The following is a 27,585-nucleotide window of genomic DNA, read 5'->3' as shown; positions in this document are numbered from 1 at the left end:
GCTCCCCAGAATCCAGCCACCCCAACCACTCTGTTTTCATCACAGACCCACCCACTCCTTTCTGCCACTGTCTGAACTCATCGTCCAGGTCTCAACTTCCTGAAAACACCTCCCTCGTTTTGATGAGGTCCCCTCAGATTACAGGAATCTCAGACCATCCTGCCCTCTCTGTCAGAGGTCCTGTCACGCTGACACTTAGGTGCTTATTTCTGTACTTACTCACTGGATGTCTCCCTCTCCCTCCCCCACTGCCAGTAGGTCAGAAACTTCAAGGAGTTGTGAGTTTTGCCCACTGTCATGTGGCCAGCGCCTGGATTAAGACCTAGTATATACCAGGTATTCAATTACATACAACTGAAGGAATCAATGAGAGACGGATGCTCGCCCATGTTAAAGCACACAAAACAATAACAGACTCAAAAACAAAGAAACAAAAAAGAGACACACCAAAAATACCTTAAGCAAAGCTCAGCCCAGTGCAAGGCTGTCTTGTTTTGTTTTGTCTTTTAGTGGGGGAAGGGTAAGATTTATTTATTTGTTAATGTAGTTATTTTGCCTGCATGTATGTCTGTGTACCATGTGTGCCTGATGTGGTGGAGATCAGAAGAAGGTATCAGTCCATGGAACTGGATTTATGGATGATTGTGAGGTGCTATGTGGGTGCTGGAAACCAAACCCAGGTCCTCAGCAGGAGCAGCCAGTGCTTCCCACGGTGAAGCCATCCCTCCAGGCCCAGAGCAGACTCTTCTCAACAGCTAAGTTCTTCCCAACCACTGAGATGCGACCCTGCCTTTGAACTGGGAGTTCACACTTCACCCGACGCTACAGAAAGTCTGCTTAATCTCAGAAGTTCCATCTTACATCACACCTAACAAAATATTTAATGAGAAAAAGGAGAGGGAAACAACCCACTTCAGACCTCAGACTCCATGAGATCACTTCCTGCTGGACCCGGAAGTGACTAATTCAGACTAGATCAAACGGAACCAACTACCAACGGGCCACACTCTCGGGTCAGAGCAGGACACTGACTATCCCCTGCTTAAGCTGCCCGTTTTGCCAGTTTGTGTCTCCACAAGGCTACACAGCTCCTCCCCAGCCAACGCCGTCTTATAGGAACACACTCAAGCTCCCCAGAGACTTAACTAGAATCACATTTGTTAAAGAGGTTTTATTTCCATGGCCCATATGGGATGAAAAGATGCTTTTCTCTGCCAAATAATCCAAACAATCACACACAGAGATGTGACATTTATTTTGGTCCTTGAAAACTCGTCATGTTTTGATCTGGGAGACTAAGAAGAGGCAGAGCTAGCTCTAAAGTCGGGGCTGGCTAAATAGTATTCTAACCAAGACGGCTAGCAGAGAACAGTCTCAGCATCTCTGTCTACCCACCCCTACGCTGGCACAGCCTGGGGAGCAGGGCGGCACTCACCGTCTGTCACAGCACTGCCATTAGGCACGCTTCCCAGATCAACAGTTGGCCCATCCAGGAAAATTGTCAGCTCTCCTCCAGAGACAACACTGCCTTTGTTCTCCGTCTGCAGGTTCAGGGTCAGTTGCGTGTTCTCCACTGTGTGATACAAAACGCAACATGGACAGACTAAGTCAAATGCACAGTCAGGACTCTGCCCATTAGAGGCCTCCACTCCACCTCCTCTGGCTTCCCCGAAGTGCTTTCCCGCCCTTCCCAGCGTGTCCTGTGGCATGAGAAGCAGAAGGGGTGGAACGCGTGCGGAACGGTAATGAACTTCACCTTGGGCGAGTGGGAAACCCATACTGTTTCCCAAGACACTGTACCCACGTTAGCTGCGACATCTTCACACTGCTGACTTATGCGTGCTTGCTGACGAGCTAGTCCACAGGGAGCAAGGCTACTAATGGGGCACAGAAGAAACGGGGGGCGCTACACCCCGGCTACGCATAGGAAGGACAGAACGAGAAACACCCTGCACACCCCAGCCCACCTGCCCTGAGTCGGGGTGCACTCAACAGCTTCCAATCGGGCGGGTATCTATCCACAATGAACACTTTACTTCTCTTCAGTTTGGTCCAGCTGGGAGCTGGAGCCTCCATCTCAGGGTCATTCACCAGTCACAAAGTGAGAGCCAGCAGGCAGATGTCCACGGGTTTGGGAAGGAATCGCCTCATGCTAGATTCTCCCTCCTCACCTGCCCTGCACCCAGCCAGCACTTCACTTCATGTGTTACTGTGGTTACAGTTATAAGCTATCGTTCCTGTCTCTAGAGCAGTGGTTCTCAACCTTCCTGATGCTGCGACCCTTTAATACAGATCCTCAGGTTGTGGTGACCCCAACCACAAATTATTTCATTGCTACTTCATAACTGTAATTTTGCTACTGTTACAAACTGTAATGTAAATATCTGTATTTTCCAATGGTCTTAGGTGACCCCTATGAAAGAATTGTTCACCCCCAAAGGAACTGAGGCCCACAGGTTGAGAACAATTGCTCTAGATCAAGGTAGTCTATGGATAGAGTGTTCATAAGCACTGAAGTAAATCTGAATATTTTCAGGGGATCATTCCTCTCCCCAATGGGCAGAAAAACGAAAGCTAGCTTCTAACCTAAGATAGACCCAGCCCCTTTAAAAACTTAACAGAGCTGGGCAGTGGTGGTGCATGCTTTTAATCCCAGCACTCGGGAGGCAGAGGCAGGCGGATCTCTGTGAGTTTTGAAGCCAGCCTGGTCTACAGAGTGAGATCCAGAAACCCTGTCTCGAAAAAACAAACAAACAAACAAACAAAAACAAAACAAAAAGAAAATTCTTAACAGAAGGTCTGGAGAGAAGGTTCAGCAGTTATGAGCAGGCACAACTCATACACAGAATGGAGTTCCATTCCTCTCACTCATATCTGGCAGCTCACAACCACTTTTAGCTCCAGCTCCAGGGGATCTGACTCCCCCTCCTGGCCTCCATGGGCAACCTATACCCACACAGACACAAACATACGCACATAATTTAAAGGAAAAAACAAATCATAACAGTAGAAAAGTATAGTTATGAAGTAGCAACAAAATAATTTTATGGTGGGGGGTCCATATTGAGAGGTAAAATGTACAGCATTCCTTAGTCTACCTAGCATGAACTTTCTTATAGTCACTAGCCTTTTCTCTGGGACTTTTTAGGTTACAGCTGCAAACTCCACAAAACCTTCCAAGCTATATGACCGTCACAAGGGAATGCAGGGCTTATAGATGAATGGGAGCCACATGGCCAGCTCCTGTTGGAACACACTTGGGAGGTGTGTAACAGACAGTGAGAGTACCTGCACAGATCCCAAGTGGCTTTACAGGAGAACAGACCGCCATTTCCAGAAGAAGGTCGTAACAGATTCAGTTTACCTTCAAATAATTCCGACAAAACACTGCACACAGGAGTTGGGAGACAGCGCGGCAGATAAGAGTGTGTTCTGTGCAAGCATGAGGACCTGAGCTGGATCCCAGCACCATACAAAAAATTAAAATTAAAAGAGCCAGATATGTGGGCTGGAGAGATGCTCAGCAGTTAAGAGCACTTGGTGCTCTTGCAGAGGACGTGGGCTCAGTTCCCAGCACTCTCATGGCAGCTCACGACCATCTGTAACTCCGATTCCAGTGGTTCCAACACCCTCTTCTGGCCTCCAAGAGCACTGGGCACTCACATGGTACACACACACATCCAGGCCAAAGACCCATGCACATAAAATTTAAAAATAATAATAACAACAACAGTTAAAAAAAACTTGTTAGAGCCACCTGAGACTGCACTCCTGTCCGCCCAGCACTGCGCGGGGTGGGGACTGGAGTTTGTCGGCAACTAGTCTGCTCCAGGCTCAGTGACACTGTCTCAAAGGAGTGAGGGAAGGAGATTGATGGATCAGAGCATCTGACATACTCCTCTGGCTTCCACGCACGCACGCACGCACGCACGCACGCACGCACGCACACACACACAGAAGAGAAAGCAGATGTGGTGAAATGTCACGTGAGGATCAAGGTGGAAGGCATTGGGTGTTTATTCCATCACCCTTTTAATTCTGTACATTTGTGCATTTCATAATAAACAGTTGGAAAAGTTTTTTTTAATTGGCAAAGCTATTAAAAAAATTAAACCACTGAGAACAGTACACCCCATTATTTAAAAAAAAAAAAAAAAAAAAAAAAAAAACTGAGCCAGGGAGCCTTACAATGTATAATGGGACTAAAGAAACCATTAGCCAACTGAGTGACAGACTGGCGCACACATCGAGGGGGAAAGGCCCAAGTGTGGCTGGGAAACATACATTGGAATCTTGGTCATAAACAGGAGCCTGCGCCACCTCATCTGGGGCCCTCTGGTCTCCTTACAGCCACACTCACGACTCTACAAAGACCCTTTCTCTTCCAGCAACTCTTTCTACTACCCTAGGAGGCACTGCCTAAAATCAAGGAACCTAGCCAGGACTAGTTCACTCTGTAACACCAGCACTCAGCAGGCTGAGGCAGGAGTTCAAGGCCAGCCTGGTCTACACAGGGAGTTGCGGGTGAGCCTGGGCTACAGTGTAAAACTTTCTCTACAAAAAAAATAAATAAATAAAAATAAAGAAGGAGGAGCTGGAGAGATGGCTTAGTGTTAGTTAAGAGCGCATGTTACTCTTGTAGAGGACCTGAATTCCAGTCCCAGCACCCACATGGCAGCTCACGGCTGTCTGTGACTCTAGTCTCAAGGGACACAACACCCTCTTCTGGACTCCTTAGGCACCAAGCATGTACATGTACAAACATACAGGCCAAACATTCATATATGTACAATAAAAATCCAAAAGGAGAAAAAAAATCAGAAAAGCTCTGCATGGCTGGTGAGATGGCCCAGTGGGTAAAGGCACCTGTCACCAAGCCTGGGGACCGGAGTTCCATCTCCAGGACCCATACAGCAGAAGAAAAGAATGGACTCCTAAAAGCTGTCCTTTAACTCCTACAATTGAGCCACAGCAATCGTGCCTATATTCACACACACACACACACACACACACACACACACACACACACACACATTTTAACACATTCACATGCACGTGCACACACATAATTAAAAATAAAAAAGAAACATCAGTAGCTAACTTCTGCCCTCCGGGGTCCTCCCATTGTGCTGTAAGCCTGTAATTAAGACCTCCTACCCCCTTCAAGAAATGACATTTGACATTTAAAATTATATATATATATTTGAATGAATACTGCGAATGTAATCTATGAATACCACAAATGTGATTAATATCATGAGTGTAATTTAAATAATTAATTAATTAATTAATTAATTAAATTAAAAAGAAACTAACCTACAGGAATTGGGCTTGCCACTCAGTGGCAGAGCATGTGCTTAGCATCCATGAGGCCTGGGTTCAATCCTTAGCAGGAAAGGGAAGGGGAACAAAAGGAGGGAGGGGAGAAAGGAAAGAAAAGGAAAAGAACCCCCCCCCCCAGTGGGTGAAGAGGGCAGTTTTTGTAACCAGACCGAGATCAGCGAGGCCCACTGGCCTTGGCCTCACAGGCCCTGCTCTGTCTGGGTCCCACAGTCTACATGGTGCTGCACTCTGCCCCAGCTGTTCTGTACACATGGTGACTCATGGGAACAAGGGAGTCTGCAATAGCTGTGAGGAAACAAGGTTTTCTTTTTCTTTTTCTTTTTTTTTCATTTTCATGTGTGCATCCTTGGTGTGCTTGTGTATGTGGTGTGCATACACGTATGCATGTTTTGCACATGTATGTTCATGTATGTTGTGGCCTGAGGTTGACATTGGTGATTGACTGTGTAGTCTTCTACCTATTCATGGAGGCAGGTCTCTCAATCAAACCCAGAGCTTGCTGATCACTAGGCCCGCTAAGCAGTTTGCTCTAGAATCCCCTTGTCTCTGCCTTTGGTAGCTGGAGTTACAGGTGAGCTGCCACAATCACCTAGCATTTACAGAGGATGCAGAGAGCCAATCCCAGTACTTACACTTGAAAACCAAGTGCTTTCACCCCAAGCTGTCTCCCCAGGCCAGAAAAGCAAAGTTTTAAAAACCTAACTGCATACTTCTGTTAGAAGGAGCACGGTAGTTCACACCTATAATTCCAGCACTCGGGAGCTAGAGACAGAAAGATCAGGAGTTCAAGACCAGTCTTAGCTACATAATAAGTTCAAGGCCAGCCTGGGCTACATGAGAACCTCTCTCAAATAAACAAAGAAAGAGGGGGGTAGCTAGCTGTACATGGTACACACATGCTTTAATCTCAGCATTTGGGAGGCAGAGGATCTCCAAGTTTGAGACCAGCCTGGTCTATACAGTAAGTTCCAAACCAGTCAGGGCATGTTTCATACAAACAAACAACAAAAAGGACAGTGGCAAATACAGCTTTAAAAAAGGAACAAGAAAGGATGGAGGGAACCAAGCTGGGAGAAGCTTTTGGGTGAAGATCTCCCTGAAAAGGGGAGAGATGAATAATTGAGAGGATGGTGTTGAGAGTCATGCAGTGATCTAACAGAAGACCAGTCCAGGGGGAGGAAAAAGCGGGCCAGTCACCAGGTGGAGCACACCTGCTTGTCTGCAAAGGGCAGGAACACTGGGCGGCTGGAGCAGACGAGAGCACAGGCAACTGGAGCCCAGGAATAATGCCTCAGAGCCGTGAAAGGCCCTTGGCATTTACCCTGCATAAGACAGGGTCCCAGGGGAGGGTTGTGTGCAAGGGATGTGACCGGATCCTACTCGACAGTCCCTCCAGCTCCAGGAGAAACGAGGCTGAAGTAAGATGAGGCCAGCCTGGAAGTGGCTGCAGTGGGCGATTCACTGTCCCCCAAGAATGCAGCAGCGTCTAAGAAAACTTAACCTGGCACTTCTCTCTGGTACTTCATTGGAAAGACCCCGAGAGCATATCCACTAGGCTACAGTCTCCAGGAATCCAAGCTTTAGAGAAAAGGCAGGGACTGCAGTCAGGGGCTAATTGAGAACATGGGTTAGCAGAAGCCAGATTCGACTAGGGCAAAATGGAGCACATAGTAATAAAAATATTACTCAGGCAAGAGACATCAGTTCTACCAAAAAAGCCAAAGGCGTCAGCTCAAGCCAGCTTCAGCAAATGAACTTGTCACATATGACCATACTCTTCCATTTGAAGTGACCAAAATCTTGAGATGCTACTTTACATAAGTGGGCAGACAGCACCAGGATGTATGGCTTCTAGAATCTGAGGGAAAGCAAGGGTACTGCAAGAGAACCTTCTACTACCCAGCAAGGCAAGGAGACAACCAGAGAGCCATCCCTCCTAAAGGGCAATGCACAACAGCCACACCAAGAACAAAGATGCCAGCCTGGGGCGGCCTGATGTGCTCACTCCTAAGTTTGCCAAAGCCAGGGACAGATGGACACACTGAACTGCACGTCAGGAACACAGCAGCCAAATCCAGAAGATGGGAAACTGGTCAAGAAAAACGGCCTTGTTTACTCAGCAACAAAGTAAAAGGGGTAAAAAAGAGAGTTTTGGGATAAAGAGGCTTAGCAGACAGTACTCCTTTCCAGATTCTGATTCAAGTACTTCAAATGCAGAAGACAAACTTGTCAGCCAGGTGTAGTGGTGTGCATCTGTAATCCCAGCACCTGGAAGGCAGCAGCAGGAAGATGCTGAGCTTGAGGCCAACCTGGGCTAGGAGCAAGACCTAATCTTAGTAACAAATGGTGGTGGCGCACACCTTTGATCCCAGCACTCGGGAGACAGAGCCAGGGGATCTCTGTGAGTTCAAGACCAGCCTGGGCTACAGAGCGAGATCCAGGACAGGCACCAAAACTATAGAGAAACCCTGTCTCGGAAAAACCAAAAACAAACCAACAAACAAAAAACAAACCAACAAACAAAAAACAAACAGCCAAGTGTGTTGGCACATGGAAGGCACCAGCAGAAGGATCAAGTGCATCCTCAGGTACATAACAGGTTGGGGACCAGCTTAGGCCTCCTTAGACACTGTTTCAAAATAATAAAACTCAGCCAGGCGGTAGTGGCACATGCCTTTAATCCCAGCACTCGGGAGGCAGAGCCAGGCGGATCTCTGTGAGTTCGAGGCCAGCCTGGTCTACAGAGTGAGTTCCAGGAAAGGCGTAAAGCTACACAGAGAAACCCTGTCTCAAACACACACACACACACACACACACACACACACACATATATATATATATATATATATATATATATATAAACAAAACTCTCTAAGGCAAGTGGAGAAATTTAAAAAAACAACAAAAACGTAAAGCTACACAGAGAAACCCTGTCTCAAACACACACACACACACACACACACACACACACATATATATATATATATATATATATATAAACAAAACTCTCTTAAGGCAACTGGAGAAATTTAAAAAAACAACAACAACAAAAACCTGCCTGGGTAGTTGATGGGATGGGATGAAGTGATTATCATTAAGGGGTTTTTAGCTATAAAATAGGCACCAAGAACTACAGTGTTTTCAGTGCTGGAAAGCAAGCCAGAGCCTGTATCCAGTACTCTACCATTCAGCTTCGAAAGAGCCTGAGATCACTATTGCTAAGAGTCTCTATCTTCAAAACAAGCATGGTGGTACAACAACTATAAACCCAGCACTTGGAAAGAAGAGGCAGGAGGATGAAAAATTCAAGATCATCCTTGGGTACACAGAAAGTTTGGGACCAGCCTGGGAGACTCTGCTGTAAAAAACAAAATCAAAAACTAAATGACTAAATAAGTCGTTGTCTTTTACAGTTACTTACAAAGCAGTCACAGATGAGAACTGTCGTCTATGATTTACATTAAACTAGCAAGAGGGGAGGTTAGCAGAGACAGAACGATCATGTGCACACCTGATGCCCTCTTCTGACCTCCTCAGGCACCAAGCACACACAATTACATGCACTGAAAATACATCTAAAAAATATTTATTCTTAATTATGTGTTGGGGACATATACATGTAAGAATGCCTCCCAGAAGAGGGTATTGGATCCTCTGGAGCTAGAGTAATAGTTTGTAAACTGCCCAATGTGAGTATTAAAAACTAAACCAGGGTCCTCTGGAAGAAAAGCAAGCATTCTTTTTTATTATGATTATTAATTTTATGTATATGAGTGTTGTGTCTATATATATATATATATATCTGTGCACCACGTGCATGCCTAGTGCCCACAGAGGAAAAAAAAATGGGGCATCAGATCCCCTGAAACCAGAGCTAAAGTGATTGTGAGCTGCCATGTGGGTACTTGGAATTGAACCTGGATCCTCTGGAAGATAAGCCAGTGCTTTTAGTCACTAAGCCATCGCTCCAGCCCTGTAATTTTTTTTTAAGGGAAAAAAACCACATAGCTTTTATTAACAGTTACAGCCACTGGGAGTCTCAGAAAATAAGCTGGCTGATATCAGGAGCCAGCTCATGCTGCCAACAAGGAAGAAGACTGAAGCAGAGCAGCTTTGAAGCTAGGTGCCTTATAGTTAAACTGAACAAACCACTTCTCCAAAATGAAAGAAAGTCACAGCGACTGATTTTAGAGGGGACTTGGCTGTTCTCTCTATCCCTCGTGTGTGTGTGTGTGTGTGTGTGTGTGTGTGTGTGTGTGTGTGTGTGTGTGTGTGTTGGGGAGGCATGCACATCGTATGAGGACAACTTTGTGGAGTCAGGTCTCTGCTTCCACCTGTATGTGGGTTCCAGCGCAGACCATCAGGCTTGCAGGCTGAGCATGTTCACTCATGAACCACCTCACCAGCCCTTGGCTATTCTTTATACTTTAAATATTTTTTTTATTTTTCACTGTGCTTCACTTTGTTCATTAGTTTTTTTTTTTTTATTTTCCCCTAGGTCAGCATATTAAGACACAGAGTATCTGTAAATTTACAAAAACCACTTACCAAGAACACACCCTGACACACATCCAGTTTCAGAAGGTCCAAAGTGCATCAGTTAAGCACGAGAGGGCTCTCCTACTCTTGTCTCCTAACTGCGAAGCCAGGACATGCTGGTGGCCGCAGGCTAACAATTCCTGACTGCAAAGAGCCAGTGCTGACTTGGGGTTTTGACATGCTATCTGAATGTGGTACTAATAAGTAAGGATGGATACGAAGGGTGTGGAAGTTACCTGCCTTTGCCAACAAAAGGCAAACTACATAAAGTGGGGCTGTCAAGCCATGCCACAAGAATGCGATCCCATTACAAAGTCCAGAGCTCTGGCATGGACACGTCCACAGAAGTGTATGAAAGAACTTTCTAGCAGAGAGCCTTTTCTCATCCCTCTCTGACAACATATGTCCATGGTGCTGGAGAGGTGGCTTAGCACTTTAGAGCACGTATTGCTCTTACAGACCCCAGGTTTGATTCCTAGCATCTACATGGTGGTTCACAACCATCCATAATATACATCCCCTCTCCTGGACTCCTTAGACACCAGGCATTCACGTGGTGCACATTCATACAAGTAGTTCACACATACCTAATAAAATAAATTAAAACAAACATACATGCTGGTCCATATGCTTTTCCCCCAATGCTGGGGATGGAACTTAGGACCTCCTGCCTAAGATGCTACGGACACACTCTAACAATGAGCTACATCCCAGCCCTGTACATACAAAGCTTTCAAAAGGAAAAAGTTGCCGGGCAGTAGTGGCGCACGCCTTTAATCCCAGCACTTGGGAGGCAGAGGCAGGCAGATCTCTGTGAGTTCAAGGCCAGCCTGATCTACAAAGCGAGTTCCAGAAAAGGCGCAAAGCTACACAGAGAAACCCTATCTTGAAAAAAAAAAAAAAAAAAAAAAAAGGGAAAAGTTTTCTTTTTCATCCTAATTCTGAATTTACCTGGAAATCTGAAAAGAAAAAGAAGAGATGACACAAAAGTAGGCTAGTTTTAGGGTAGACCATATTTGAGGCTTGAGTGTCTCAAGGCCGATGAAGAAGGGCTAGATTTAGCCTTAAAGCCTGCTGGGTAGGGCCAGCCACCTTCTTCTTGCCTCCTCCTGCTCAAAATCCCACAGGCCCAGCAGGGGAGTGAGAATAAGTAGAGCATTCATCAGCAGGCTGGTGTTCATTCTACATGTAACTGTGAAAAGCTGTGTACAGAGAGACGCAACCAGGGGAAATTCCACAAGGGCAGAGTCCACGGTCTTTACCAGCTCCTCATAACTCAGACACACACAGGCTGGCAGTTCCCCAGACTGAAAGAGAGCACTCTTTCACATCCCCTTTGCAGCAGAGGAAGCCAGGGCTTCCTGGGTTTAGCGTTATGAGGTTTCTCTAGCTTCCAACTGTAGCCATGCCTAACAAATGAGGCTGTTCCTACCTCAGTGAATCAGGCTGGAAACACTAGAATTCTTGTGAAGAATACGAGGTTGGTTCTGCTTCACCCCACCTTCCCTGGGCCTGCAACAGTCAAGCCTTGGTGTGTCCTCCTGGGACAGACTCTAGCTGGGCCCTGAAGCCTCTCGTGTGCCACTGCTGGAGTCCACCCTTCCTCACAACTAAGCACAGTTCAAATCTGCAGAGGGTTTCATGAACTCTTTTATAGAAAATGGACTCATTTTACAAAACCAACATATGAACGTTTCTTTTGTTCTTGTTTTGAAACAGGGTTTCATGTAGAGCAGACTGGCCTAGGGATCCCAATGTAGCTGAGGATGATCTTGAACTTTTGATGTGTCCTCCAATACGTTCCAGTGTGTGTGTGTGTGGTCCTGGGGACAGAAGCCAGGGCTTTGCGCATGCTAGGCAAGCCCTACCGACTAAGCTACACCCGCAGCTAGATTTGTTCTTTTTCTCCTTCCTGTTCAGTTCTTCAAGAAACAGTTGCTGGGCACTGTCGGACCCTGCTAGAAGCCTGCTTCTGCTGGACTTAGAAAGCAGACACAGTCCCTGCCTCTAGGAAGCACTCAACTCCCCGAGAGAACACCAGTAACCAAATAACAAAGCAATGTAAAGTGGCCTCTGTGAGAAAGCTTCGTGACGGCATGTAGAGTGTCATGAGCAGCCTGTTTCTCGGCCTGTGAAAGCATCAAGAAAAGCACAAGATGACAGTCCAATTCAATGGTGACCTCAAGTTTCGCACAGCAGGTGATGGGGTGGGTGGGGGTGGGTATGAGGAAGATCATTCTATGTGCAAAGGTCCTGGGGCACAAGGAGCTAGACACATTGAAGAAGCTTAGCGGAGGGGGCTGGAGAGATGGCTCAGTGGTTAAGAGCCCAAAAGACCCAGGTTCAGTTTCCAGCATGCACATGGCAGCTCACAACTGTCTATAACTACATTTCCACGGGACCCAAAACCCTTACATAGACACACACACGCAAAACACCAATGCACATAAAAAATAAACAATTTTTTTTAAAAAAAGCCTAGCAGAAGTGAATGGGGCTGAAGTGGTATGTGATCCAATGAGGCAAAGCACTAGCCAGGGCCCCACACTGCAAAGCCTCATGCCAGCCTTTTAATAGGCTTGGTTTGGTTTTCATTTTCCACTATCTGAAGTACAACAGTGTGGTACTTACTAATTTTTATTTTTTACATGACAAGATCAGCTTTGTGTTTTCAAAACTCGTTCTGTCTCCAGTGTAGAAAATAAGCTAGAGGGAAGGAAAGGCAGTGATAGACAGACAGACAGACAGACAGACAGACAGACAGACAGACAGAGAGGCCACAGATGAAAACATTAGGGACCAGGAAAGGATGCAGCTAAGAAAAGAGATGAAGAAGAAAGGAGCTGGCCTCCTTGGACATGGTGGAGCACAGCTGTGATCCCAGCACATGGGTAGAGGCACAATGACCAGGAGTTCAAGGCCATCCTCAGCTACTTATAAGTGTGGGCCTACTCTGAGCTACATGAAACCCTTTTTTCAAAAGAAAAAAGGAAAAAAATGTAAGCAGAGGCTAGAGAGATGGCTCAGTAGTTAAGAACATACACTATTCTTCCAGAGGACCCAAGTTCAATTCCAAGCACTCACTTCAAAAAGTTTACAACTGTCTGTAAATCTGGCTCCAGGGGATCCAACACCCTCTTCTGGCCTCCTCCATGTGCACAAACTCACACACAGACATACACACATAATTTATAAAGCAATAAAATAAAATAAATCTTAAAACTGGGCAAGCCTGCCAAGGTAAATACCAAGAGAACTGTGAAACAGATTAGAAAGAGGGGGCAGGGTCCCAAAGACCACCCCTGGGTCTCCCGCTGACTTATAGTGGCTCTGGACCTTGGAATATGGAGTACTGAGACAGGGTCACTTGTCAGGAGGCGGTGACAAAGTCAGATCTGGACACTGTGGTGGCCATGTTGAAGGGCTCTGACATACCCACAAGAACTACTGAGTCCTCAGAAACAAGAGAGGGCAGCTCAGGGCAGAGACGGAGGCTAGAAACGGAAGTCTGTGGGTCACCTGCACAAGGTGGTCGGGGAGAGAAAGGGGGTCTGCATGGACATGTGAGCATGTGACCACTCCAGAGGATTGAGTGAGATGAAACTGGCATTTAATTGTCAAATGTCGTCACAAAGAACGGATGTGGGAATCAAAGGAGTCCTGGCAGGGCAGAAACCATGGTCTCCGAAGCAAGGAGAAGCTCCCCCTCCCCCAGCCCCACCTCCTGCCAATCCCCACACCCCCATTCCTGTCCAGAACTGCTCATTCATTACAGCCATCCAGCTAACAAGGCACCAAAAAGTTTCCCGGAGCAGAGGATCCCCTTAAAACACAGCCTGCCTCTGTACTGGCAAATCTGACAGTCAAGCCACAGCACGTGTTACATTTTGATAGAGATTCGGAGAGATGAATACAGGCTAGGAAGGAAATCGAGGTCTTTAGAAGGAGCTGCTCCATCAGTTACTACAACTGCCTCATTGGGCTCCTCTGCCCGAGGGAGGGAAAGTCCTCCTCACACCATTAATCTCCATGCAGCCTGGGCCAGTTTTCACAGATCATCCATCCCCATGCCCTCAGGGAACCTCAGCCATCACCCTCTCCTGCTGCCCAGGCAGGGCCAAAGCCATGTTTATACACACACAGAACTGAGACAGCTTGCACTGAACAAAACTCCTTTTAAAAGTTTGCAGCATAGCAAAAGCAGGAGACCGCCTAAAAAAATTACTTTTATGGTTAAAATTCTGCTATTAAAACTGGGTTTTTAGAAATTACAATTTCATATTTTGGATTTGTTTCGTTAAAAGAGCCAGACAGTGGTGGCGAATACCTTTAACTACTCAGAGAAACCCTGTCTCAAAAAAACAAAAAACAAAAACAAACAAACAAAAAATTACAATTTCAAAAGCCTGAAACATTGAGCCCCATTAGGTTTTAGGTTAATGACTAAAAAGGGTGTACATAACATGGAAACTCGACCAAAACATCAATATATATGTTTGCTTTTGTTTTTTGTTTTTTAAGACAGGGTCTCTCTGTGTAGCCCTGGCTGTCCTGGAACTCTATAGATCAGGCTGGCCCCGAACTCAGAGATCCACCTGCCTCTGCCTTCCGAGTGCTGGGATTAAAGGCGTGCAACACTGCCACCTGGCAAAATATCAATATTTAAAGAAAGAAATTTATAGAATGATTCTAATATTCCTGCCATGTGAAAACAAGGTATCAGAGGTAAAGAAATAGTTCATATCCAACAATGGTCTTATTTCCTGTCACCAATGCAAGGCCACCATCCTAACAGCTCTAACACTCGTCAGTGTGGCATGTGGGTGCCAGGCTAAGATGTCTGTGATGCTGGCCCAGGACACCCTGAGCTTTCTTCTTCACATCTACCCACATAGAAAAGCTTGTGCCTTTAGTCAGCCGGGCTTCAGCTTCTTGTTTAGACCTGTAAATCCAGGAGGCCAGCAATGCATCCTGCCTCACTCATGGCTTCAACTCTGCAGTCTAGCTCAGCTCTCAAAGGAAGGTGTCGTGTGAATGCTAGACAACAAACTTTCCACCCTTCCATCCCCGGGTTAGCCTCAGGAGCCTAAGAAAACGCCCTGTAAAGAAAAAGTAAGCTTCCTCACACAAACCCAAGTCCAATGCTCAGGGCTTTCTTAGGCCTAAGAAAGAAATGAAGGGAAAAAACTTTGTTTTCTTTTGTTTGAAACAGGATCTCACTATATAGCTCCAACTGGTCTGAAACTCACTAGGTAGACCAGGCTAGCCTCAAATGTATCTTCCTTCCTCTAGCTCCCACACCCTGGGAGAAACATCTTGACCACCTACTACAGGCAATAATTCAAAGGCCACTCTATACCTGCAGAAAGAGGAAAGGAGAAGCCTCCCTGACTAACATTCAGCTCATCCATTACAGAGGTGGAAAAGCCCACTGCCTCACAGATCACAGAGCAGTAGCCACCAGCAGCAGGCTCCCACCCAGGACAAGGATGCTCACTCAACACAAGGCTTTTCTTCTTTCCTCAGCTGAGGCTCCACAAAGCAGCCTCTCAGCCAGCGACACTGAAAGCAGGTTTGTTTGCACATTCGTTTGTGGGGCTGTGTTTACTTTTCAAGATTCTTGGTTAAAAGGACTTTTCTTTCCAACAGCTCATGGTTGACACCAAAGCCACAAAACAGACCCAGCCTGGGAGTTGAGAGGATGGGGGTGAAATGCCACAGGGAGGGAGCTGCTTTTGGCTTCTTTGAGAATTCCTTGAGGTTCTGGCTTGGGCATGTCTGCCTGAGGTGCAGGAGGATGGACTGTAACACACAAGGAGCTTTCAGAGACCATTCACAGTGGGTTTAGACCCCAGCCTGGCATCTGGTGCCAATCAAGAGAAGAGCAGACGCCGATGCCCATACAATGGGATAGGGGGGGATGAAACAAAGGCTTACACTGGAGCTGAGGTTGTGTGTGTGTGTGTGTGTGTGTGTGTGTGTGTGTGTGTGTGTGTGTGCATGCATGCGCGTGCGTGGGGTGTGTGTGTGTGTAAACACAGGGTGGTCACAGCAAACAAGGGTGAACAAAACACAAAATGAATACCCCTAAGGATCTGACATTGGGGGAAGCAGAGTTTAAGACCAGCCTGGTCTACAAAGTGAGTTCTAGCCAGCCACGGGCTGTGTGTGTGTGTGTGTGTGTGTGTGTGTGTGTGTGTGTGTGTGTGTGTGTGTGTGTGTGTGTAGTGAGACCTTGTCTCAAAAAAAACAACAATGAAATCACTTGAGTTGCACGCTTTTTGTTTTCTGTTGTTGGTTTTCATTAGTTGATTTTTTTATGTGTATGAGTGTTTTGTTTCACGTGTGTCAATGCACACATGCATGCCTGGTATCTGCATAGGCCAGAGAAGGGTGTTGGAACTCCTGGAACTGGAGTTACAGATGGTTGTTAGCCTATATATGGGTGCTAGGAATTGAACCTGGGTTCTCTGAGAAAGCAACTTGTACTCTTAACTACTAAGTCATCTCTCCAGTCCCTCATTTTTTGTTTTTGGCTTTGGTTTCTTAAACTAAGGTCTCACAAGGTAGTCCCTGTCTGGCTTGGGAATCACTGTGTAGACCAGTTGGTCTTGAACCATGTGGTGCCTCCTGAGTGCTACGATAACAAGTGTGTTACACTCCAGCTGAGCTGCACAATTTTTTTACATTTCAAGGTGCTGAGTAGGAATAAACACTGTTTTGTACTGTCATAGGAAAGACCCAGACTACACATCATAGATGCACGGGAGGAATTCAAAGCTATGAGGCCACATGACCTCATAAAAGGAAGGGTACAAGAGGACACGGGACTAAGAACCTGGAGCACCTTAGTGTCTCAAGGCTGGCAAGGAGGAGAATTAGCAAAGGTCACTGAGTCAGAGCCACCAGAGACAAAACTGGCAAAGCACGTCTACCAAACCGAGCAACACAGACAGCGTCACGGTGGAACAATGCATTGTGTCCACTTGTGAGACAAGTGAGTTGTGGAAGTCACTGGCAACTGCTGTACAAGTGACTGCAGCAGAATAACGATGACAGGGATCTAACCAGAGGCCCTGAGGAAAAGGCAGGGCTGGGGATGCAGCTCAAGACCCTGGGTGCCACCCCCAGCACAATACACATGAAGACAGAGAGGAAAGGAAGAGGTGGCATTGAACACCACCCAGCACTTGGGGATAGAGGCAAGACTGTCAGGAACTGAAGGTCTATAACAGCTCTGAAGTCAACCTGGGCCACATGAGGCCCTCACAGACACCAAAAATAAAACCCCTTTTGCCTACCACCCTAGCTAATGTTAAAAAACTGACAATAAGCCAGGCAGCGGTGGCGCGCGCCTTTAATCCCAGCACTCGGGAGGCAGAGCCAGGAGGATCTCTGTGAGTTCGAGGCCAGCCTGGTCTACAGAGTGAGATCCAGGCCAGGCACCAAAACTATACAGAGAAACCCTGTCTTGGAAGGGGGGAGGACCCTGACAATATCCAAAGTCACTTAAGTCACATGACAACAGACAAATGTGCACACTCATAAGTGAGCATATGAATTAACCAGGTTTGACAGCAAACCCTGGTGGCTGACAACAAAAGACATGAACCACTCGGGCCTTAGACCCAGCAGTCACATGCCTAGGGATTTATGTGCCCTCCCCCCCCCCCAAATGGATAGGAGTACAAAGCTATCTTTGGGAGAATTTAAGACCACAACAAAAATCCATAAAGGCCATGGCTAAACCGAGGGTGCATGCATACAGGACAAAACAAAAACAAAAAGCCCTAAACTAGGTAAGGCGACCCACACCTAAAATTCCATCACTCAAGAGGCAGAGACAGAAAATCCCTGCAACTTTGAGACCGATATGGTCTACACAGGAAATTCCTGAGCAGACAGGGCTATATAGTGAGACCCAAACTCAAAAACAAACGAACTGCTAAGCATTTCAACTGCTAATCTGTTTCCACTGATGGTTAGGGGGCGGGGTGCTGGAGAGTTAGCTTAGCTGCTCTTTTAGAGGACCCGAGTTCAACGCCCAGCACCTGTGCCAGGCAGGCCTCAACGCCAGCTCCAGGGGAGAGAGTGCACTCTGCTGGCCTCCATAGGCATGCGCGTGCGCGCGCACACACACACACACACACACACACACACACACACACACACACACACACACACACACACACGCCTACACATAATGTAATCATACTCCAGCTTTTGAATCTGCTCCCTTTCCTTGGACAGTCTACTCCTCTCTGCAGATGCTGAGTGGGGAAGGTGAACACAACTCCAAGCTGTAACTTTTACATTTTAATTTAAATTTTAAACTGTAATTTTTAAGCTGCTGTGCTATCATGCTCAATGAGTTTGGGGCATTAAATTAAACTTCAGCTTAGGAGATTTTAGTTAGAGAGGGGTTTATCCAGGCATTATCTCTTAAGAGTAACTATGTATGAATATATCTACATCTACAGTTTCTAGATATGTAGATAATAGAAACAGAGAATTCAAAACAATGTCTAACACATATTAAGCATTCACAATATGAAATAATCAGAAGGTAAATAAATACTTCTTCTTTTTTTTTTTTTTTTTTTTTTGGTTTTTCAAGACAGGGTTTCTCTATGCAACAGTCTTGAAAGACTTGTAGACCAGACTGGCCTTAAACTCACAGAGATCCACCTGTCTCTGCCTCCCAAGGGCTGGGATTAAAGACATGCACCAGCACTGCCCAATTAATACTTTTAATTTAAAAGCCCATACTGCTTTTTAACTTTTAATTTTTTTCATTGTATGTGTATGCATGTTTTGCTTGCATGGTACATATGTGCACTGCACACATGCCTGGTGTCCGTGGAGGGCAGAAAAAGGCACGAGAGCCCCTAGAACTGGAGTTACAGATGGTTTTGAGCTGCCCTGTGGGTGCTGAGAACCGAACTTGGATCCTCTGAAAGAATAGCAAACTCCCTTAACCACTGACCCATTACTCTAGGCCCTGTTTTTTAATTTTTAAGCTTTGCAAAATCCACATACAACATGAATTTTATACTGCTTTTATGGACATGAGGACTATTAATAATACTCAATCCCATGAGCAAGACAAAACGTCTGAGTCTAGTGTTGCTGTGAAGTTGCCATGGGTTGGAAAACTTGGTCCCAGTGGTTTACCAGGTTCACACTGGCTGTGCAGGACTGGTTCAGCAGCTCTACCAGGAGGCCTGCTCAAGCACTATGGCTCACAGCCCTGTCCCATGCACGCACTGCCTCTCCCAGCTCCCAGCAATCACACACTCCCTTTCACCTGCCTCCCTTGCCTGCCTGCTTGTCAGATAAAGAACTGAAATTTAAAACTCTAATTAAACAACCACCACCACCACCCCTTCACCATTCCCCTCTTCTCTCTCTGAATCAGCCTTTAAGGTTCAGGAGTTTTATTTCCCTTTGAGTTGAAAGTGGAGAAAACAGCAGTCTGTTTACTTTATAATAAAGGCACACTCTGTCTGTCAGGCGCCAGGGCCCACCCACCAGAAGCCTCCATCCTCGGGAGCCTGGGAGGGGCCTGAGCCCTTGACTGGCCAGTCTGTTCTCTGGAGGTAAAGCCTGGTGACAAACTTCTGCTTATAAGATGTTTAAATAAACAAGGAGCTGTTTGCTTTCTTTTTTTCTGATCTTGAAAACACACACAGGGGAAAGAAAAGAGCTACACATAAGTGGGCAAGAGCGGGAAGCTTCTGAAAGCTCACTTCACACTCACAGCAGGATGAGTGTGGCAAGTCTCAAGTAGAAGCAAGGGAATGAATAAACTTATAGACGATGCTGAGAGGCGAGCTTCTCATACGAGAGGAGGAATGACAGAAGAAACTGTGGGGTTCAGCTGGAATTAGAGGGTTCATTCAATGTTAATTTATGGTGTTTAATACAGAGGTACAGAGATATTTGCTCATCCCTGTGCACGAATGATGTGTGCATGTGACTGTGTGTGCATGTACATGTACATATGCACACACAGAAACCTATCAGAGAGTCGGGGAGACCGTTCAGTGGGTCAAAGTGCTTGCCACTCAATGTGACCTAAGTTCAAACCCCCAGAACCCACATAAGCCAGACATGGAGCACAAACCTCAGCGATCTCAGCACCCCTGTGGAGAGATGGATCCCAGACACTGGTGTGCCCGCTCACTGGTGTGCGCAGCACAACAGCAGACCCTATTTCACACGAGGTGGAGGTGAGGACAGCACCTAAGGGTGTCACCTGACCCCATGTGACACTGGCAGGCCTGCACCCAATGCCTGTGCCTGAGTGCACACGTACGTACACACACAGAGGAGTTTTTTTTTTTTTTTTGTATTTTGTTTGAAACAGAGTTCCACTATGTTGCCCTCACTGAACTAAAAGTCGCTATGTAGACCAGACTAACATCAAATTCAGAGAGCTCCACCTATCTCCTCCCCCTAAGTTCTGGAAGCAGAGGTGTGCACCACCACACTAGCTAATTTTTTAAGACTACTTATTATTTAAGGAATAATAAACTTTATTATTTAAGTCCATCAAAACCAAGCATCACAGCATAGGCTTTTACCCTTAGCTGCTTGGGAGTCAGAAGTTCAAGCCCTACCTGGGCTGTAACACAAATCCAAGGCCAGTCTGGCAACTTAAACAGGATCTTGTTCTAAATGACAAACATAAAAAAGAGCTGGGCTGCCAGGCAGTGGTGGTGAGTGCCTTTGATCCTAGCACTCAGGAGGCAGAGGCAGGCAGATCTCTGAGTTCAAGGTCAGCCTGTCCTACAGAGCAAGTTCCAAGACAGCCAGGACTACAAAGAGAAACCTTGTCTCAAAAAACCAAAAAAGTCAAAAGAAAAAAGCCAACGAGTTCCTAAGAACACTGAGGGGGATCTGTCCGAGGACACCGACCCTCCTTCCGCCTGACAAAAACACTGGGAACACCCAGGATCCAGAAAGGAACAGCACAGCAGGCTCCGCCCCAAACTCACTGAGGGACAAGCCTACTGCACACAGGCTCTAAGTCAGTATCTGACATCACTTCCACAACTAGGTAGCTCTAGCAGGTCTCAAAATGAAGCTTAGAGCCAACCAGACTACTGAATATCACCCCCAGTTTCTGAGTCTTCGGTTTGCTTGACCTGAGAATTTACATTTTTTATAGGTTGAGCATGGTGGTACACATCTACCATCCCAGCACCTGGGAAGATAAGTCGAAAGGATCATACAAACTCCAGGCCAAGCCAGGCTACACAGTGAGTTCAAAGCCAGCCTAAACTATAAAGTAAAGCATGTTTAAAAAAAAAAAAACAAGAACTGGCCTGGACCTACTAATATATACCTGTAATCCCACCCTGTGGTAAGCAGGGACAGGAAAATCAAGTTTAAGACTACCATGGGCTGCATGAGACTTTGTCAGAACAAAACAAAACAAACAAGCAAGGGCTGGGACCGAGTCGCTCAGCCAGAGTGCTTGCCTGAGATGTCCAAAACCCTAGATTAATCCTCAGCATGGGAATGCAGCAGGGGCTACTGACCAATGCTACTTCTTTCCTGGGATTTATTTAGCTACTCATTTACTGAGACAGAGAACTTGCTATGAAGCCAAGGATGTCACCAGGCTACTTTATAGGGTGCTAGGAATTGAACCCAAGTGTTAGGTAAACACTCTAACATACATACATATATATGTGTGTATGTATATATATATGTGTGTGTGTGTGTGTGTGTGTGTGTGTGTGTGTGTATTTATACATATGTGTGTGTATCAGATTTTATATGTATGAGTGTTTTGCCTGCAATTTATGTCTGTACACCACGTGCATGCAGTGTCCATGGAGCCCAGAAAGGGGCGACAGATCCTCTGGAATTACAGTTACAGATGGTTGTCAGTCACCATATTGGTGCTGAGAACCGAACCCAGGTCCTCTGGAAGAGCAGCCAGTGCTCTTAACCACTGAGCTACCTCTCCAGCTCTGCCTTTTCTGATTTTAAAGAAATTATCGTCATTACAGGGTAAATTTTAGTGATTCTGGATTTTGGTGTGAGTTTTTGTTTTATTTGTCTTATTGAGCTAGGCTCTCATTATGTAGCCCTGGCTGGCCTAGAACTTACTATGTAGACCAGGCTGGCCTCAAACTTGAAGTAATCCTCCTGCCTCTGCCTCCATAGTGCTGCAATTACAGGCATGTGCTACCACACCTGGCCCAAGATTACATATAAATAAAAACAAGCGATGGGAACACGTCAAAAGGACAGTGAGAGGGCCACCACAATGGGCCAGCAGGGACAGTGCTTGCCACACAAGCCTGACAACCTGGAGTTCAGTCCCTGGGACCCAAAGATGTAAGAAGCAAACCAACTCCCATGAGTTGTCTGCTGATCTGCACACACGCTCTTGTGACCTGTGTGCACAGATACACTTACAAACACACACACACACACAATAAAAACAAATCAATGTGGGTGGGGGTGCCTGCTAGGGCTATAGCTCGGTGTTAGAAGCTTGCCTAGGGTTCTATCTCCAGTACTAGACAAAAAGAAAGGGAGGGAGGAAGGGAGGGATGGAGGGAGGGAGGGGGTAAGGGACAGAGGGAAGGAGGTTAGAAAACAAAACAAAATGTAAGCCAAGTGTAAACCCATCCCTGTGATAGCTGGCACATTATCATCATCATCATCTATTACACACAGGAAATAACCCATACATTACATATAGGAAATAACTTTAGCCCAGGTTAAAGCACAAGAATCAGTTCAAGTCGTCCTCAACTCCATAACAAGTCTGAGGATAGCCTGGGCTACATGAGTCCCTAGCTCAAGAAAAACAAAACAAAAGGTGTTGAGGATTTGGCTCAGGGCTTGCTTTCTGTAATGCTGGGATCATTCCCCAGAGCTGCGGGGATTCAATATGCAACCTGGAAAGCAAGCTTCTAGACTAGAGCTATCCGTAGGAGCCAGAGTAGCACTTTGGGCAGGTCCTTCTGCAGCCATAACGAAGGCACGGTCCCTGTAGAAGGTCAGCAAAGCTGACCACACAGAACCACAGGTCTTGAGGAAACCCTTCATCACAGCATCCCTCGGGGGAAGGCATAAAACAGCTGAGTCCCAGTCAACTTGCAAGTCCACTCAGGGAAAACAGGGAGTGAGAGGAAGAATTAACTGATCTGCGGAGCAAAGGAAGACCAGGTAGGGCGACCACTGCCTAGCAGGTGCTTTCCTGACCTATTACAAAAAGACCAGGCCAGGAGCTAAGTGTGACCCACTGACCTTCCACAGCTGCAGTCACACTAAGACACTGCTCGGCAAGCATCTCCAGGCCACACCGCCAACGTGGGAGCTGCTGACAAGGACTGCATCGGGAAGCCACAGTCTCCAAAGCTTTGGCATCCGTCAGAGCTCTCCTCAGACAACCTTAGGACTGTCTCCCATTCAGGCAAGAAGGCCTCCACCTTCTCTGGGAACCCCATCTTTGGGAAGCATGGTTCAGTGAGGACAGTCACTGAGCTCTGCCGTATGTGGGCACTATTGTTAGCAAGCATTTAATCCAGGCAAAGAAGAGCACATGGGGGCCAAAGTCCAATGTCACAGAGCTGAGGGAACTGTATTCAGTCCAGTTAGTCTGGCTCCAGGTCTACATGTTAGATAGGGATAGGTCACTTCTCCATATAATGCAAGCCAGAAGAGCCTTGTTCAAAGAGAAAGCTTTATGAAATGTGATCCGAATATCATGTAGACAGACCATGCTACTGTTGTCCCAGAGGACTTGTTCCTCTAAGAAAAGGCAGCCTGCTGCCCTGTTATGACCCACATTTCCTGTCTGATTCTCATCAGATGGGCTCACTGCCCACCCAGCCACACACAATGTGCTACAGCTCACGCCAGAACAAGCAATGGCAGCAAGAGATGAAGCCAGTGCCTAGCACGCACGAGACCCTGGGTGTGATCCAGCATCACAGAAAAAGGAGAGAGGAAAATGGGGGGGGGGGGACGACGACGGGACACACAAGACAGGAGGGGAAGAGTGTTGGAGATGTAACTCAGTGGTGGCATATTTACCTAGCATGTAAAAGAAGCCCTGAGTCAATCTCCAGTAATAAGGCAAGGGAAAAAAGTTAAAATAGAACAGTTTAAATGGGGGGAGGGGGGGAGTTGGGAACAACTTAAGTAAAATGCTGTTTAAAATCTTTATACTAATAAACAGTAAGAGTTCATGAATTGATTTTTCTCAGAAAAAAAAAATTAACAAAACTGACTCAAGATGAACCAGGGCAGTTGAATAAACCAATAATTATGGGGAGTGGGGTGTGGGCTAAAGAAGTCATCAAAGAATTATTCAAATGAAGATGCCAGGCCTGGCTGGTTTCATGTCTGGGCTCTTTCCTGCACTCATGGACCAAATACTCCCCATGATGCAGTCTGTTCCCAAAGCTGGAAAGTGCTTCCCTTCACTTTGGAAACTTAGTTAGCCTTAAAGCCAGGCACTGGGAGCTCAGGGAGGCTGAGACCGGGGACTGCTGCAGTTCTAAGACCAGACTGGGCCAGATGGTAAGTTGGGCCTTGATATGAGAGCCTGTCTTGAAAAAATTTAATAACAATAATTTTAAAAATGTTAGTTTTTAAAGCTGACAAAAACAGAAGACCAAAACTACAGATGTCACTAAGAATAGTGATGGGAAATTCCTCAACTGACTCCAAGTAAGTGAACTTAACCAAAATTTCCAGGAATAATCTACTCTGAGCACTTAAATACCATCTAGAAAGTTTATACAATAAGCTAAAGAAGAAAAGTCACAGCCCAGTGTTGTAGCTGGCGCATGCACGTTCTCTCTCTCTCTCTCTCTCTCTCTCTCTCTATTTAAATGAAGCAAACGCAGCTCCAGCGACAGCTCATTGGTTAAGAACAGCCCACGCTCTCCAAGAGGACTCGAGTTTGCTTTTCAGCACTCACATCAGGCAGCTCACAACTTCCTGTAACTCTAGCTCCTGAGGATCCAATGCCGTCTTCTGGCCTCTGAGAACACCCCACACAAGTGCACATACACACACAGAGACATAATACACATAAATATACACATACACACACATAGTACACATAGTACACATAAATAAAAAATGTATTTCCTTTTATTTTTGTGTTTTATATCATCTCCTGTAACCTAGGCTGCCCTTGAACTCCTGATCCTCCTGCCTCCACCTCCTGAATGCTGAGATTACAGGTGTACATCACCACACCCAGCTAACAAAAAAATGCTAATAATTATTATATAAAACAAAAAATTTTTTGAAGCTCTAGGCCAGTGGTTCTCAACCTGTGGGTCGTGACACCCTTGAGGGTTGAAGGCCCCTTTCTCAGGGGTCGCACATCAGACGTCCTGCATACCAGGTATTCACACTACAGTTCAGAACAGCAGCAAAATACAGTTAGGAAGTATCAACAAAATAACTTTATGGTTGGGGTCACCGCAACATGAGGAACTGAATTAAAGGGTCGCAGCACTAGGAAGGTTGAGAACCACTGCTCTAGGACAATTTTATCAAAAGAGAAAAAGGTCAGGGCAAGCAAGCCTCAAATCTTGGCAGTGGCCAGAAGCAGGGAGTCAGAGAAGAGCAAAGCCCTCCTGGTGAGGGAGGGTCTGAGAACGTTCTCATGCTCAACTGTCAGGCGGCTGCTCGGACGGAAAGAGAAGCTGCCGAGAGAGGAAAAGTCCACTGGACTCAAAAAAGCAGGCGTAGGCTTCTGGAGAGTATCCCAAAGAAAAAGAGATAAAAAGAAAAAATGATAAAGTTATACTTTCCTGACTTAGAACTTAAAAAAAAAAACAAACAGGCGACCGTGCAGTAGAAAAAGAGACGGCGGCCGCGCAGTAGAAAAAGAGACGGCGGCGGCGGCCACGCAGTAGCAGTTGCAAAAACAAAACATAGCAGTTCTGAGACAGACCCTTTCTCAATAAGCAAATAAGTAAACAAATAAATAAAATCCACTGCATGCTACAGTACAGCAGAAACCAGCAACCCAGCCATTGCCTATGTGCGCATAAAGTGATAAAACTTTTTGGCAACATATGTCTATAATCTTGAAAATGTTTAAACTTAGCCAACTCATGTTCAGTAACTTATTCTGAGTAAATTTTCAAGCAAGAGCAGGGAGATTCATAAACCTGTGAGATACCATGGCTGTTCTACCTGCCAAACACTGAAAAATATTCAAATGTTTAACCTTAACTTTCATACAGCTGCACAACAGAGCAATCAAAATTTAGATTTTAGAAAAAGAATTAAAGATATAGTAATACTGCCTTTTATGAGGCAATATATATGGGGAACAATAGAGAAGCCCTTCAAAACTGAAGACTGCCGGGCGGTGGTGGCGCACGCCTTTAATCCCAGCACTCGGGAGGCAGAGCCAGGCGGATCTTTGTGAGTTCGAGGCCAGCCTGGGCTACCAAGTGAGTTCCAGGAAAGGCGCAAAACTACACAGAGAAACCCTGTCTCGAAAAAACCAAAAAAAAAAAAAAAAAAAAAAAACTGAAGACTAAGGCCAGAGATGGAGCTGAACTGTAGAGCATTCCCAGGCATGCAAGGAGCCTGGAATCAATCTCCAGCACCTTTATAAACCAAACAGAATTTCCCACCACCAGCAAGCAATTCCAAAAGAACTGAAAGCAGGCCAGATGTGCAGGCTCACACCCGTAAATCCAGGACTTAGGAGACCAGGGCAGGAAGACTGTCATGAATTCAAGGCCAGCCTGGGCTATAGAATGAGCCTCTGTCACATAAAAACCCAACCGGTCTTTTGAAAGGTTTATTTTTAATTTCGAGTGTTCTGCCTGCACATGTGCACGTGCACCCCATGCCCGCCTGTGGCAGCAGAGGCCAGAAGGACCCCCAGGAAGGGTAACAACGGTCGTTAGCCACCATGTGAGTGCTGGGAACCCAATCCCGGCTCTATGAAAGAACGGCAAGGCTCTGAACTGCTGAGCCCTCTCTCCAGCCCCTGAAACACTAAAGAGGACAGATGCAGAGGCTGGTGACTCCGCAGTTAAGAAGGCGCACTGCTCTTGCAGAGGACCTGAGTTCACAAGTGGCTCACAACTGTCTGTAACTCAAGCTCCAAGGGATCTGAGACCATGTTCTGGTTTCTACAGGCACCTGCACTCATGTACACATATTCCTACACATAGACATGCACGTTACTAAAAATCTAAATGAGGATAAATACCGCGTCTCCACTCACATATGGCACCCACAGTACAAGACAGAAAGAGGACTGTGGCTGCTAGGGAGACTGCGGGGTTGTTTAGTGAGGGGAGTTTGGGTTTTACAGGGTGCACAGGGTGGGTTCTGGGGACAGACGACAGAGATGGCTGCCCAATGGGAAAGAAAGTACCTGACAGCACAGAACCACAGCTGAAGGGTTAAGATGGAAATTTTGTTAGCTACATTGTATCACAATTAAAAAGAAATAAAGGGCGGAGGAGATGGCTCAGCGGTTAAGAGCACTCACTGCCCTTCCAAAGGACTCGGGTTAAGTTCCCAGCACCCACAGTGCAGCTCACAACTGCGTGGAACTCCAGTTTTAGGTGATCAAATGCCTTCTTCAGACCTCTCTGCAAGCTCCTGCATGCACATGGAGCACATATATACACTCGAGCACACACCCATACAACAAATCAATTTTTAAAAAGGAATTAGGAG

At 46.2% G+C, this 27,585-nt stretch overlaps 1 protein-coding gene across 2 annotated transcripts in view; it reads right to left on the bottom strand.

The window, feature by feature from the left end:
* Positions 1-27,585, bottom strand: part of Wwp2 (WW domain containing E3 ubiquitin protein ligase 2) — a 139,206-nt gene that overhangs the window by 91,039 nt on the left and 20,582 nt on the right. For both annotated transcript variants that reach the window (XM_006974134.4, XM_076572126.1), the window contains exon 5: positions 1,436-1,573. In XM_006974134.4, the coding sequence (XP_006974196.1) occupies positions 1,436-1,573 (138 nt within the window). The remainder of the gene's footprint in view (positions 1-1,435; positions 1,574-27,585) is intronic.

The sequence above is a fragment of the Peromyscus maniculatus genome, chromosome 5 (assembly GCF_049852395.1).
Source record: "Peromyscus maniculatus bairdii isolate BWxNUB_F1_BW_parent chromosome 5, HU_Pman_BW_mat_3.1, whole genome shotgun sequence".
NCBI classification, from domain to species: domain Eukaryota; kingdom Metazoa; phylum Chordata; class Mammalia; order Rodentia; family Cricetidae; genus Peromyscus; species Peromyscus maniculatus.
Note: the sequence above shows the minus strand (reverse complement) of the source record. Positions and strands in the feature narration are given on the sequence as shown.